Source organism: Setaria italica, chromosome II (genome assembly GCF_000263155.2).
Source record: "Setaria italica strain Yugu1 chromosome II, Setaria_italica_v2.0, whole genome shotgun sequence".
Taxonomy (NCBI): Eukaryota; Viridiplantae; Streptophyta; class Magnoliopsida; order Poales; family Poaceae; genus Setaria; species Setaria italica.
This window is the reverse complement of record NC_028451.1, coordinates 36298000-36313375: the sequence shown is the minus strand read 5'-3', so window position 1 is coordinate 36313375 and position 15376 is coordinate 36298000. Positions and strand designations below refer to the sequence as shown.

The following is a 15376-nucleotide window of genomic DNA, read 5'->3' as shown; positions in this document are numbered from 1 at the left end:
ACTGCCTTTGAACCGGCCGCCGCCTCCTTGGCCGGATCCGGAACGGCCACGCCGAGGAAGCGGTGGCTGCCGTGCTTGCTCGATTGGAGCTGACAAGGAAGGAGTTGTGGAGGGGTAGAGGAGAGGAGATGAATGAGGGTAAAAAAGTCTTTTGACAATCAAAGTGCTAAAGTTTAGCCTCCTATCCAAACATCCCACAGTGCTAAAATTTAGCACTCTATTTGAGAGGACTAAATTTTAGCCCAGGGTTAAACTTTAGCCCCTTCCTCCCAAACAGGGCCTAAAGGTTGTTTGGTTACAGGACCATGCTACCCTCCTAAAAGGTGGGAGAGAGAGGGGGACAATAAATAAGGGGTAGTGGGAGTTGATTTTAGTCACTTTTAGGAGGGGATGAAGGGATTAAAAGGGCATGTTTGGATACACACTCATAATTTTTAGGACTTCACTTTTAGTCCACTTTTAGGACTTGTGCATCCAAACATATGTCATAAAAGTGCATTCATAACGTTTATGAGTGCTCTTTTCATTAGGAGGACCAAACATCATAATGGGTCATTTTTCTCCTAAAAGTGGTCCCCAACCCATCATTTACCCCTCTTGCCCCTCCCCTTCTCTCTCCACGGCACTGGAAACGGAGTAGGGGTGGAGTAATTAGGGGTACAAAAGTCATTTCCCCTCTAACATCCTAAAGATTATGATTCCATCCAAACAGCCCACTCATAAATTTTAGGACTACCAATTTCTAGCTCCTAAACTTTATGAGTATCCTAAAGTTTATGAGGGTGTATCCAAACAGGCCCTAAAAGATTTGGAGCCTCAAGTTTTTAGTCAGTTTTAGTCAAGATGTTTGGCTCTTTAGTCCCTTTTCAGTCACCTTTGGCTCTTTAGTCCCTTTTTAGTCACCTTTAAGCCCTGTTTGGGAAGGGGGTGTTAAAGTTTAACACCCCTTTTAACACATTAGCTGCCAAACAGTTGTGTTAAAAGGGTTGTGTTGAAGTTTAACACCCCATTTTTCATAAATACATGGAGGGGGTGTTAAAACTTGCTAAAGGTGTTACAAGTAGTCCCCTAGTTCACATATCCCCTGATTGCCCCCTCTCTCTCCTCCGCTGCCCCCCATCTTCCTCCCCCGATCCGCGTGCGGTGCTGCCGCTCTGCGCTCCCTCTGCTGTGCGCCTGTGCCCGCCGCCGCCGGTCGGCCCGTCGCGCGCCGCCGTTGTGCCCGCCACCGCCGGTCCGCACTACTCCTCCCCTCCGGCCCCCGCGGCTAGCTGGCGGCCTCACGCGGGCGGCGGGCGGCGGGCGGCAGCCTCGCGCGGGCGGCCTCGCGTGGGCGGCGGGCGGCGGCGGGCGGCCTCCAACCAGCGCTGCAGCCTCGACGAGCAGGAGGGGCAAAGGAGAGGAGGGAAACACCCCAAATGTGTTGAATTTTAACACTCCATTTGAGGTGTTAAACTTTAATACCCTATTAAAGTTTAACATGGTGTATCCAAACAGTTCCTTAGTCACTAAAATTTTAGAAGATGGGAACCAACACCCGGCACGGTACATTGAAGGTGCTTCGAGTCTCGTCCCGGAGGATTGCGCGACAGGGCCTTCAACTCCTGTTGCTTCGGGTCCCGCCCCCTTTATGCATGCGCCGGACTCGAGACCAGTGGGAGCCTTGGTTTTGGTCTGCAAGAGAAGATTGATGTTGCTGCGCAGGATGAATATGGCAAGCTCTAAGGACAGCTCCTGTCTGAATCTCATGTCTCGGCTCTAGCGGCAATCTTCGGCTGGACAGTGGAGGAGGGGGAGCAGGCACGCTCTGCTGACCTGCTTGCCTCCCTCTAGTTTGTTTGTTTGGTCGCCTCTTTTTGCTTCCGAAGATGAATCCTTCCTCAATTTTGATTTGGAATGTGCGGGGACTCAATAGAAAAGATAGGCGCAACAAAGTCAGGGATGTCATACTCTCGAGCAATGCTGAGATAGCTTGCCTTCAAGAGACTAAGGTTGAGTCTATGAATCATCGCTTGTTTCTCTCAGTTTTTGGCTCGTCCTTTGATAAATTTGTTGCTTTACCGGCTAATGGAACTAGGGGCGGGGTTCTGATTGCTTGGAAGAGCAACGCCTGCCAAGCCATCGCTACTCGGGTAGACTCATTTTCAGTCTCAGGGCCTGTTTGGGAAGGCCGTGTTAAAATTTAACAGGGTGTTAAACTTTAACACTCTCAAATGAGGTGTTAAACTTTAGTATCTTGAGGTGTTTGGATGATCTGTTAAACTTTAACACCTTAGGTTGTAATTGACAACTTTACCCCTCATTTCTCCTCTCAATGGCAGCCAAATACCCCTTCTTCCTTCTTCTCCTTCCTCCTCCTTCCTTCTTCCTCCTTTCCTGGCTGCGCACGCCAGGCCACCTCCTGGCCGGCCCCCAGCACCATTGCTCCCTGGCCGGCCCCTCCCCCTGCTCGATCCACGCCGCGCCCGGCGCCGGCGCTAGCGCTGCCCTCCCGCCGCTGGCCGCACCGTCTCCGGCCCCGCCTACGGCCCCACCCCCCGCTGGCGTCCCCTACCGCGGCGCCAACGGCCGCGCCCGCCCGAGCCCCCACCGCCACCACCGCGCCGCCTCGCCCGCGCGACGCCGCCCGCGCGAGGCCGCCGCCCGCGCGACACCGCCCGCGGGAGGCCGCCGCCCGCCGCCCGGCGCGGCATCCCGGCGCAGGAGCGGCGCGGACCGGCGGTGGCGGGCACGGCGGCGGCGTGCGACGGGCGGACCGGGGAAGGAAGATGGGGGCAGCGGAGGAGAGAGAAGAGGAGAGAGAGGGGGCAACCAGGGAATAAGTGGGGAGGAGACCACTTTTAACACCTTTAGCACATTTTAACACCCCCTCCATGTGTTTATGAAAAGAGAGGTGTTAAATTTTAACACTTCATCTTTAACACTTGTGTTGGGCAGCCAAGGTGTTAAAAATGTGTTAAAAGGGTTTAACACCCCCTTCCCAAACAGGCCCTCAGTTCTGTTCTCTGAACAGGAAGGCCGTAACTGGTGGTTCACAGGAGTTTACAGCCCTCAAGAAGATGAAGAGAAGTTACTGTTTTTGCAGGAGCTTAGAAACATCAGGGGCCTGTGCAATGGCCCATGGTTGCTTGCAGGTGACTTTAATCTAATTTACCTGGCAGCAGACAAGAACAATGATAATCTGGACAGAGCCATGATGGGTAGATTTCGACGCTTTTTGGATGACTCAGAGGTCAAAGAAATACCGCTGTTAGGTCGAAAATACACCTGGTCAAATGAAAGACGGTCGCCCACCCTTGTAAGGCTTGATCGAGCGTTCTGCTGCTCAGAATGGGAGGATATAACCCCATATTCAATCATGCAAAGTGCTGCTTCGGGAGTGTCTGACCATTGCCCCCTAATTCTTGGGCTGAAGATTAAAACAGCCGGCAAGCGACGTTTTCATTTTGAGAGCTTCTGGACCAAGGTTTCAGGTTTTTTGGAAGCAGTGCAGCAGAATTGGGAGGCTCCTGTGCAATCTAATTGCGCAGTTGAGCGACTCTTTCTTAAGCTGCAGCGCCTTAGCAAAGGTCTTCAAAAATGCGGTCGAAGGAAAGTGGGAACATTAAGTTGCAGCTGGAAATGGCCAAGGAGATTATTCATCGGCTTGAGATTGCAAGGGACTCTCGCGAGCTCTGCTAGTGAGGAATGGCTGCGCAAGAAGCTCAAGCTTCACTGCCTTGGTTTGGCCTCTCTTGAGCGAACCATTGCCTGGCTACATTCAAGAATCCTTTACCTCCGGGAAGGTGATGCAAACATAGCTTTTTTCCACCAGCAGGCTCGATTCAGAAAGAAGAAGAATTTTATTGCCAAGTTACAAGTTGATGACTGGCTGGTTACTTCCTTGGAAGACAAACAAGAAGCAGTCCTGGACTTTTATGATAAATTGCTTGGTACGGCAGAGGAGCGGAATTTCTCAATTGATTTTGATGAGATTGGCTTACAGCCTAGGGATCTCTCTCCTCTTGATGACCCTTTCACTGAGGATGAAATCTGAGCAACCGTTAGGGATTTGCCCCTTGATAAAGCGCCGGGACTAGATGGTTTTACTGGTCATTTTTATAAGTCCTGCTGGAGTATTATCAAAGGGGATTTGCTGGCCGCATTTCATACTATCCATCGAGGGCATGTGTTCAAATTTAGACTGCTTAATTCTGCATTCATCACACTTCTACCCAAAAAGATGGATGCTCTGCATGTCAAGGATTATCAGCCTATCAGCTTGATTCACAGTTTTGCCAAATTAGTAACAAAAGTTCTAGCCAACCGGCTTGCCCCTCTGCTGCCCTCAATGGTTTCCAGCAATCAGAGTGCCTTTGTCAGGGGAAGAAATATCCATGACAACTTCCTATTTGTCCAACAAATGGTGAAATCCTTGCACATGAAGAAAGAGGCCCATATTCTCCTCAAGCTGGATATTTCCAAAGCATTCGACTCGGTTTCATGGTCCTTTCTCCTGGAAGTTATGAGGCAGTTGGGTTTTGGGCAGAAATGGCGGGACATGATAAGTCTAATCTTGTCAACTTCGTCCACTCGTGTGTTAGTAAATGGGGAGCCAGGGGAATATATTCTTCATAGTCAGGGTCTTCGTTAGGGTGATCCTCTCTCCCCCATGCTCTTCATTCTAGTCATGGACGTCCTAAACTCTCTTGTGGAGTACGGGGCAAGAGAGGGATTGCTTCAGCCACTTGCTGTCCACCAAGCTCGACATCGGGTCTCCTGTTTTGCTGATGATGCTGTGATTTTCCTAAGGTCCGGGAGGACTGACCTGCAGGTGATCAGAAGCATTCTTGACCTGTTTGGACACGCGTCCGGCCTCCATACTAATCTGGTGAAAAGTTCTGTTTCTCCCATACACTGCTCAGAGGATGAAATGCTTATCACTGCTGAAGTCTTGTCATGTGCAATTAAGGAATTTCCATGCACGTACCTTGGTTTGCCTCTGTCTATTCATAAGCCCACCAAAGAAGTGCTTTTTCCCTTGATTGACAAAGTGGCTGATCATTTGCCCGGTTGGAAGGCATCTCTGATGAACAGAGTAGGTCGGTTGGTAATGGTTAGGGCAGTTTTATCCGTCACTCCCATTTATTCCTTGATAGCTCTTGATTTGCCAAAGTGGGTGCTTAAAGCCATTGACAAGAGGAGAAGAGGTTTTCTTTGGAAAGGTAAGGAACAAGCCAATTGTGGTAACTGCCTAGTGTCCTGGGAAAGAGTTCAGCGGCCCCTGGAATATGGAGGATTGGGGATTCTTAATCTAGAAACTCTTGGCTGGGCATTGTGTATCCGATAGTTGTGGGCTCAGAAAACTGATCCTTCTCGGCCTTGGGTTGGATTCCAAATTCAAGTTCCTCATAATGCCTCAAGGTAGCAGTCGACCATATTGTGGGCAATGGTGTTTCCACTCTTTTTTGGAAAGATAGGTGGATTAATGGTCAAACTATCGAGGAGTTGGCTCCCAACCTGTTCAAGGCCATCCCTAAAAGGACAATTAGAAGGACAGTTGCCCAAGCTCTTGTTAATCAAAGTTGGGTGGCTGACATCAAAGGCGCACTCTCAGTTCAGGTTTTATTGGAATATCTCCAGATTTGGGACCTTGTTGAGAGAGTTGTCCTGCAACAAGACGTCCCAGATCAACTCAGATGGAAACTCACACAGAATGGTATTTACAGCAGCAAGTCAGCCTATGTTGCCTTCTTTGTAGGAACCATTAAATTTGCTCCCTGGAGGAGGATTTGGAAGAGTTGGGCACCCCTTTGTTGCAAATTCTTCATTTGGTTAGCCATCAACAATAGATGTTGGACTGCAGACCGTCTTGCCAAGCGAGGATTGCCTCACCATGAAGCCTGTCCTTTTTGTGATCAGAAGGAGGAAACCATTCAGCATCTGTTTGTTGGCTGTGTTTTTACAAGGCAGATTTGGTCCTTGATCCTCCAACCTCTACATCTGACAACCCTGATACCCTCACCTTCTGAGGCCTGCTTTTCTGTTGGGTGGAGGAAGGCATTGCGCTCAGTGCCTAAGGAGATAAGAAAAGGGCTTAACTCGCTAATTATCCTGGTTACCTCGGAAGTTTGGAAACACAGGAATTCATGTGTTTTTGAGAATGCTAGACCAAGCACCTCCTTGCTGCTCCAGACAATGGCTGATGAGATTAGCATATGGGGCATGGCTGGGGCAACTAAACTCCAGGAACTCCTAGTGAGGTCGCAGGTCCCAACAGCCTAGGTCAGGGGATCTTTGGTTGAGGTCATGCTTGTTGTTGTGGCGCGTCTATAGGCTTCTTTACGTAGGGGTGTGGGGGTGTCTTCAGTGCTTGGCTGTTAGTCCTTAACCGGACTTGTTGTACTCTCTTTTCTCTCTTAATGAAATGACACGCAGCTCTCCTACGTCGTTCGAGAAAAAAAAGTGAAATAGTTATATAGAAATTAATTAAAAAGATCAAACACCAAGGAGAGTTGCACGCCTTTGTATTAATTGAAGGAAAGAACAGTCACCATACACTGCGCAAAGGGGCCATTAGGAAAATAAAGACTAAAACTGAAAGAGAACGAAAATTAATTGAAAGTAAGATTTATCCTAGATTCTTGTGCACAGATCAAGAGGAAAATCCGAACCTCAACGGCATTCAGAGGAACATCCCCTGAGGACACAGCAGCAACCACATTTATCACTAGGGCAGCAACATTAACAGTAAGTTGGAACTGGATGAATTTTTGAATATTTGCATAAACAGACCGGCCCCATCGAACAACCTGCAAAAGAGAATTTGGAAATAAACTTTCATATTCTATTGTCTAGACAAAAGTTACAAATAACCGTCAAAATCAACTAGAATCTTTGGGGGGTATGGGCCTCAAAATACAGTAAGTATAAAGCTTTAACATATTCTATTAATTCATATGCCAACTAACAACAAGATTACAAGAGATACGACCAAGTGATTTCGTGATTTCACGCCATGCCACATTGGCAAACTGTGATGCCAAAAAAGGCATAATGCATGCTGTGATGATAGTAATACTGAGACAAGTCAAGCCTTTGTTAGAATGCGTTATGCTTTCAAGTTAGAGAAGACAACCTTGACTACAGAGGTGAAATTATCATCCAAGATTATAATGTCCGAGCTTTCCTTAGCAACTTCTGTTCCTGAGATACCCATTGAAAGACCTATATCAGCCTGTATGACAAAAAGTTCAGGATCAGGAGAAAGATACTGTAGATTGACACTATTATAGAAATGATAAAGTTGCAGACTGGCCTCATGCAATGCAGGAGCATCATTGGTGCCATCACCAGTAACAGCTACAACATGACCTTTTCTTTTCAAACATTGAACGAGCAGAAGTTTGTCATTGGGAGAAGATCTTCCCATTACCTGAAACAGAGAGTTGGTTGAGTGACTGATACTAGAAAATTCAAAGGTACTTTATGTCGTCAATGAGTTTTATATTATGTCCAACTAATCAACTAGTTTTTTTTTGTTTTTGCCCAACTAATGCCTAATGTATATGTCATTTATTCTGGCATATAAAGTCCTAAAATCTAAAGTACTGGAGTGAGAGATCAATGGAGATTTACTGTAATTTTGTCAGCGATTTCTTCTCGTGCAGCTTCAGACATCTCACGGAACACTTTTCCCTCAATTACGCTAGGTTCTGAAGCAGCATCTTTTGTATCTAATATTCCACACTCCAAAGCTATGGCTTTTGCTGTTTCAACATTATCTCCTGTGACCATGCGTACCTTAAAAAAAGAAAAAAATATATATATGAGAACAAACAGCATTAAAAATAAATCATTAAAAGTTGTGAGAAACAAATTATGTTCATAAAATGGATAAACGTTTGCACATGTTAAGTACAGATCATGATTCATGATCTAGATTAACCAATATAAACTTAGACCAGAATGAGAAGCTTAAATACAGAAGATGCATGGGACATAGAAAGGTACAGAGTAGAACATAAATGACTAAATGAGTACAGATGAAAACAAACCTTTACACCTGCAATACTGCATAATTGTACAGCACTCCTCACACCTGGTCGACAGGGATCCTACAGTAGAAGAAGCTCTTAATAGAAGGGTGAATATTGAATTCAATCACGAGGAAATTATAATTTATGGACAAATACATATGAGCTGGATATGTTCCTGCAGAAGCTAATAAACAAAAGGAGTTACTTCACAGAATATCTAAACACGACATCAAGAATAAGTTTCTGCATCATTATACTCTTAATAGCTTCTCATTATACTCATGGGACATTTGGACTTGAGAATGGTGTAGAAAAACATGCAGCGAGCGGATTCTCATTATACTTATGGGACTTGAGAATGATGTTGGAAAACATGCAGCTAATGACATGGAACTGAACATTTCCTTGCTAGTTGAAGTTGTATCACGTAAAGAGCATGGATTATTGAATTTAAGCAAGTTTCTGCATCATTATACTCTTAATAGCTTCTCATTATACTCATGGGACATGAGAACTCTGTTAAAAAAACATGCAGCTAGCAACATGGAACTGAACATTTGTTTGCTAGTGTAAAGAGCATGGATTGCTAAATTTTAAACAGTGGAAAGAAATTTTTTTAAAAAAAGTGCAGATGTAATATAAAAGTCTTCAAATACTCAGGAGTGGTATAAATAGACATAGGCTCAGAAGAATCTACCTTTATCCCGACCACTCCAATAAGAGTGAGATCATCCTCAGGTAACTTCCACTTGTCTAGAGATTCAGTTGGGACCATTTTAGGCTCCCAAGGGCAATAAGCAAAAGCGACGCAACGCAGTGAACTCATTGCCATATCATCAATTGATTTCTTGATCTCGCTATGCTGAAAAGAATACTTTAAAATTACTAGTACTTCAGTAATCAGAAGTACAGAACGAACTAAAAAGGCTGGCTCATATTTACCTTGCCAGAACTCATTGGCAGAACTGAACCATCAGTAGAAAGCCAGCTTCTGCAAGATTCTAATAGTAGCTCAGCTGCCCCTTTCCAATGGATGTGAACCTCAGTATCTGACTGCAGATAGGTGCACAAATAAAAGATCAATGAGGTAAATCTAAAAGGGACGAGGAAAGATTATCACGAAACAAATTTTGTCATCAAGACAAGCATTCATGTTATAGAACTTCAGTATAGCAGCATCTTTACTTCTAAAGAAGACCTAAAAACAGAAAGAAAAGAAACACCAATGTTGTCAGGGACAGATGAAAATGTGACAGATTATCCAACAAACACTTGGATAATATTTTTTCAGCATAAGAATAATAATGAGATCTGTAAATCTGGTCAAGAACTGTACACAATTTGATTGAAAAGTTCAAATGTGCACGGAGCCAAGTACTTAGTTTTATGGCCTCATTAGTTCCACTAGAAATAATCAAGTTCAGACATGATTATTTCTTGTTCAACACGAGATTATTCCGTTCACAACTTATTAGTACACCAGAAGAAGCTTACCACCTGCACTGCAACACCACCACGCTTCTTCTCTGAATTAAATGGGAGGACATGAAGAATTGAAGATTTTGATCTCACGTTCTTGAAATCCATCCCAATCTATACAAGTAAATTGCCATATCAAAAAACGAACTTGGAGGAAATAACTCTAAATAAATGAGTGAATACACAGTACCATAAGGCCCCAAGAAAGAATTGCTTTTTCAGTTGGTGAACCAGTAACTTCAGCAGCCCCTCCATCCTACAGATAGGAAAGCCATTCTAACATGGATTCAATTGTTTGCCATGCTATGGGAACATCAGAGGACCAATGTCATGTGATTCATATAAATAAAACTTAACAGATAGATGTCAATCTAACGTATCAACTAAATTATGCAAACAGTACAGAGGAATATAGAATTATTACCTCTGGCATAAACACAGTCCCGTCTGTGTTGTGTGCAATTCCTTCAATAAGTAGAGCTGTCACACTGGTACACATCATGCCAGCATTATAACAAGGATCCAATTTTGTTCCACCCAAATATACTTCAACAACTGTCATCTATAAGATAAATAAAAACAAGGTGCCAAAAAAAATAGATGAATTTAAGGTGTCAGTGACTTTATGCCATCACGGGCTTCACAGTTAAGCACAAGAGTACAAGTATAAGAACACATGCTCTTGGAACTAGTAACAATTCATGATTTCTAGGATTTAATTGAAATAAACATGAAGTAGCACCATCCTGTACAGCACATTATTCTCCAAGCATCATGGGAATAACAAACGGCATTTTTGTAGTGAGTGCATATTGACTTCACCAACCTTATTCATGGTAAGAGTTCCAGTTTTGTCACTGCAAATAGTGGTTGCTGATCCCATTGTTTCACAAGATGATAGTCGTCTCACCTGAATAAAATATCATGAAAAATCCATAATGATACAAAAGGATATATAGTACCATATAAAAAGGCTTGCTTTGTAAATCTATCTGAAGGTTTTACCAGAGCCTTGTCTCGCATCATCTTCCTCATTGAATATGCAAGGCTGAAACCAAATGAAGCGACAGCAGTGTAATGTACCTAAAAACAATAATTTAACTTGTATGAAATATAAACAATCCATACGTCAATGTTACTGCTAAAGGAAGTCCTTCAGGCACAGCAACAACCACGATAGTCACCTATAAAAAAAGGGCATAATCAGGTAAAATTGTAAAAGCTGACAGTCTTATGATAACCCAAAAAACTAGCTATCGATACATACTGCGATTGTTAAAATTCTAATTGCCCCCATAAATCCCTGTTTTACACCAGTTGTTCCAGCCAAAAATTGAGTAGTCCCATCTGAATTTTTGGTACGTCCAGTAAAATATCTGCAGTTTAAGAAAAAAGGAGGGCCTTGTAAGAAATATATCTTGGAACTACCGCATAACTGTGTGAAGTATACCATATGGCCATAGCAACTAAGTCTCAAACAAACCTTATCCAAAGCACAACTAGAACAGCACCGGCAACCGTTAATCCCACAATACCAATAAGAGTAGCGACACCATTCAAACGAACCTATGTCAGTGCAAATGGAAGCATGGATCATCCAAATTGAGTCAATACAGATTCATACTACATATACAATCCATAACATAATAAATCAACATCCCTTCTCAAAAGGCAACTTAAGAAACTAACCTGTAATGGGGTTTCTTCACCAACATCCTCTGAAAGGTTAGCCATCAGCATACCCCATTCAGTATTGGTACCGACACCAGTTACCTTTGTGTTTGATAGCAATTGCACAAAGATTATGTTAGTGTTCAGTATGAAGTGTCAGAATAAATGAAGTAGTAGCAACCAATACATGTAATATTGTACAAGAAAGCCTGTAAATAAGAAAGCAACACACTCAGCTCATCATCTACACTTTGAAAGACTCAACTAAGTTATACTCAGCAAGTGCTCAAAAAATAGAGTGGGGCTCACCAGCATAGAGCCATAACCATCTGCAACCTTACAACCAGACATCAAGAAAGGGGCCCTTTGGTCCTTATGAACCTGATCATGATTTATAGTAGTGAAATATTGTAAGGCAGATTTTAGGAAACAAATAAAGTTTTTTTATCAACACTCACAATTTTGGATTCCCCAGTCATACTGGATTCATCAATTGCAAGAGAATAGCCAGATATCAGTATACCGTCTGCAGGAACCTAAAGATGAATGCACATAACCACATCAGAGGGAGGAAGGAAGAAGGAACTCAGATGTAGGCAGAACGAAATATATGAGGTATTACTTGGTCGCCAATTTTGAGCGGAACCACGTCACCGACAACAAGGTCAAATATCGAAGCTCCTATTCTTTTACCACCTCTGATGACCTAATCATAGGTCACAATAAGTCATTAGCTGTATCCAGAACTAATATCTAAAATGATTGCACACATACCTCAACTTGTATGTTCTGTTTCTCCTCGTTCAGATGTTGAAACTGAAGAGATTGCCTATAGTCACTGGTAGCTAAGAGTTGTGAAGAGATAAAGCATTAGAACATGATAGACTCATGGCACTGTAACAGGAGGGAAATAATAAAAAAACAGAACATAACCATGTTTAAGTAAATTGTTCACATACGAGAAGTTTGATAGCCTTCCCCTAAAACCTTAAGATATTTGGTGAAAAAGCTAGTGCACAACATTCAAATTTGTACTTTTTTCTTGAACACACATGAGAACCGCGTGTCATTGTATTAAGAAGAGTGAAAATAGTGGTCCAATTACAATACCAATGCACGGCAAGGGTAGGTGTACTCATACATTTGCAGAGTAGGAGGTCCTGACTCATGAGCTTGAAACCCAGCAGGACCATTTCATTTGAAAAAGAAAAGCTCTTAAGCCTATCGATGAACTAGTTGGTGCATGACTAACAGTGAAAGAAGGGAGGGGGCAAACTATAAAACAGAACTTTTACCTGTAACGAATATCACAAGAAAAACAGCAAAAAATATGCTTCCACCATCATACCATCCATCTTTCACACCCTAAATCGTGGAAACGGACATAATCATGGTTCCAAAACAGCCTAAGTATTAATCAAAATTACTTCCCAAATGGATGATAAGGCAAAATAACTGCCCTTTTAGAGGAGAAACGATCATCAGTGTGTCAAAAAAGTACCTCTGTTGCCATGCCTAGTGATAACGATATAGCAGCAGCTACCATTAGAATAACAAGAGTTAAATCCTGACAAGCTTCAAATACAAAACGCTGCAAATAAGAAAATAATATATATTAAGTTTGAAGACACAGGCTGCTTATATTTCAAGCAATGAAATGCCAGTGAAGAATAAAATATCATTTGATGCGCATTTTTGTTATAAATTTTCGTTTTGCAAATAACACATGTAAATTTAGAAGTATTACATCTCTACTTTTTCCACAATATAATCAATATCCTATCTCGGTGGCAGAATAAAAAGGAACATAGGAAAATAAGACAGCCCTGTAGAACAACTGAACTAAGGTTAGTTTTTCCAAAACAGAGGATAGCAATCTGCACTAGAAAATAAGATATAGCTTAGGAAACTGTGTACCCATATGCTTCTTCTTTTCTTGTGAGGATATGTGTTTGCCCCAAAAATATCTCTCCTCAGCAACAATTCATCCTCATCTGGACTTACTCCTTTGTCTAAGCTACTCTTTAGTAAATCTGAAAGCCCCCTAACCTAAATGGGATAATTTTGTAAGAAACATACCATCAAATTGCAGAATGGCAAGTGGGAAAATAAGATACAAATTCAAGTACATTTTCAATTGAACCTACCCCTCCAACCTCCTGAAAAATAATGGCATCATGGTCTCTGTTCAGCATCGTGAGTTTTTTCAGATCAACTCGAAATCTCTGAGAGAGTGTCTCAAGTTTTATGCTAGTGTAAGATTCTGCTTACATAAAAGCATTGAAAACATCACGGTTGCATTAGCGAAAATAAATTCAAAAAAGAAAAGAAATAAGAGAGAAGATATATTTAATTAAGAGCACCCAGATTATATGATGATAAAAATGTTATGGTTCTATGTAACCTATGTTGTGACAAAGCAATTACTAGCACATGAATAAATATGACATAGACGGCCATATAATCAGGAAAATGTGCAAGAGGTAGCTGGTAGGAAACTGAGGGGTCACTAAGATGAGTGAGCCTTAGCAAATTTAATTTAACATATGAAATATAAGAAATAACAATTAATACCAAATGGAACAGATAAAATTCATTACAATGGTAAGTTATATTGTGATCCGCTGTCCATTGTCGTGTCACCATTTACATGAAATTTTCCCTTGTTAAATGACCATTTTTAAGGATGGTGGAATCTTCCATCAAGCATAGGAGTAGTATGTTGAAAGTAGTACCTCCTAGATTCTTCTGGCCAGCCTCCTTGAAAAGAAATACTGCCTGAAGAATCCAGACTTGGAATGAACAATACATTTACTTCAGAAAAGAAAATGTTCTTTCAACTAGCCAATGAGATATTACTCGTATCACTTGTGCATGAGTTCGTATCATTCTTTTTAAGTTCTCTTTCTCTTCCTCCAGTTCCAGGTCTAGAGTATATCTAAAATGACGGGAAGCATTGAGGACCAAAGCTGCTTGCTGAAATGAAGAGAGAAAAGATCATTCCAAGTAACACGCATCAACTCTCTGTAAGAGAACACGCAGTCAGAAGTATCACCTCCTATCAAAGGATGCAACAAACTTTACTAATTTTCCCCTTAAATTTATGAGTAAAAATGTGTCACTATATTCAAGGAAAATCATATAGCCAACAAACTTTCCTGCTATCGGCCATGTGCGTACATACTGGAATATCTAGACTGCAGTATACCATCGTTGTACTTAATTCAAGGGAGGCAGCCCATAAGCTTCAAGGTAATGTTTCGACCTCGAGGTGGGTACCTAAAGACTTGTAAAAATTGATCCTTCCATCAGCACCCAGCATTCATCCATAAGAACTCTTTAATTCAGTGAAGACCATCACAAAGCAGAAAATAAATTAAACACAAAAATGGTGACTTTTGCTACGCAAACCAAGAGTCCCACGAAAGAATGGACTAGACACAGAAAGAACTTCTCAAGCACCACGACAATACGATGTGATAAACTGGTGATACAAGGATGAACAAACTGTTGATTTTGATCATCATCTACCGCGGCATCTACCAACCACAGCCCATTTCAGTTGAATCGTAGGGAAATTTCATACCCATCTCACAACAAGAGTTAAATTTGAATCAATCTATATTGATCGAGAGACACCATACCCTCCACCGTCGCAGGCGATCGTGCGACGCATTCTTACTGGGTATATGGAACGCGTCCTCTCCCTCCACCGCCTGCTCTTCCTCCGCCACCGCCGCCTCCGCCACTGGGGCGCCGATCTCCGGCGGCGGCGAGCTCCCCGTCCCTGAGGCCATCAGCAACAGCCTTTGCAGGATTGACTGACGATGCCGAGGCACCGATCACTGGGCAACCTGCTAGCAGCAAGCACAGGCCGATCAGAATTCAGAACGGCCATTCATTCTGGAAGGATCGAGATACCGGGACGGCGGCGAGCCGGCGATCGCCTCACCTCGGATTTCGCGTGCGTTCCAACCGATTCTCCTTCGCCTCCGATCACGCCTCCAGGCCCTCTCTTCCGGTGTGAGTGAGTGTGTCAGTCTGCGTGCGCGCGGGTTTTCCGCTGTTTTATCGGGGAGCCGTAGCGACCGGGGGAGCGCGCGAGGGAAGGTTCGACGAAGATGCTGACTGCTGACGGCTGGCGCGGACTGACATGTGGGGACGGATCTGTTTATTGGCCCACACGTCGGCGACGAGGGTAGCTGTGG

The 15376-nt window shown here is 43.2% G+C and overlaps 1 protein-coding gene and 1 long non-coding RNA gene across 2 annotated transcripts in view; both read right to left on the bottom strand.

The window, feature by feature from the left end:
- The window catches only part of LOC101779159 (calcium-transporting ATPase 5, plasma membrane-type-like), an 18785-nt gene extending 5360 nt beyond the window's left edge, over positions 1-13425 (bottom strand). Inside the window, exons 1-24 of the mRNA XM_022824110.1 lie at positions 13316-13425; positions 13086-13217; positions 12670-12759; positions 12464-12533; positions 11943-12013; positions 11791-11874; positions 11627-11704; positions 11478-11549; positions 11187-11270; positions 10981-11063; positions 10765-10873; positions 10626-10681; positions 10503-10545; positions 10324-10407; positions 9922-10059; positions 9688-9753; positions 9513-9611; positions 8961-9071; positions 8716-8880; positions 8037-8096; positions 7618-7782; positions 7298-7414; positions 7118-7216; positions 6654-6791 (exon numbers count right to left, since the gene is read on the bottom strand). Of these exons, the coding sequence (XP_022679845.1) occupies positions 6654-6791; positions 7118-7216; positions 7298-7414; positions 7618-7782; positions 8037-8096; positions 8716-8880; positions 8961-9071; positions 9513-9611; positions 9688-9753; positions 9922-10059; positions 10324-10407; positions 10503-10545; positions 10626-10681; positions 10765-10873; positions 10981-11063; positions 11187-11270; positions 11478-11549; positions 11627-11704; positions 11791-11874; positions 11943-12013; positions 12464-12533; positions 12670-12759; positions 13086-13217; positions 13316-13363 (2262 nt within the window). The 5' untranslated portion in view covers positions 13364-13425. The remainder of the gene's footprint in view (positions 1-6653; positions 6792-7117; positions 7217-7297; positions 7415-7617; positions 7783-8036; positions 8097-8715; positions 8881-8960; positions 9072-9512; positions 9612-9687; positions 9754-9921; positions 10060-10323; positions 10408-10502; positions 10546-10625; positions 10682-10764; positions 10874-10980; positions 11064-11186; positions 11271-11477; positions 11550-11626; positions 11705-11790; positions 11875-11942; positions 12014-12463; positions 12534-12669; positions 12760-13085; positions 13218-13315) is intronic.
- Positions 13426-14027: 602 nt separating this feature from the next.
- On the bottom strand, positions 14028-15196 carry LOC111256301. Its single transcript, XR_002676344.1, has 3 exons — positions 15121-15196; positions 14813-15022; positions 14028-14144 (listed from the first exon to the last, which is right to left on the bottom strand). It is a non-coding gene; the product is annotated as an uncharacterized LOC111256301 (long non-coding RNA).
- Positions 15197-15376: the final 180 nt, after the last annotated feature.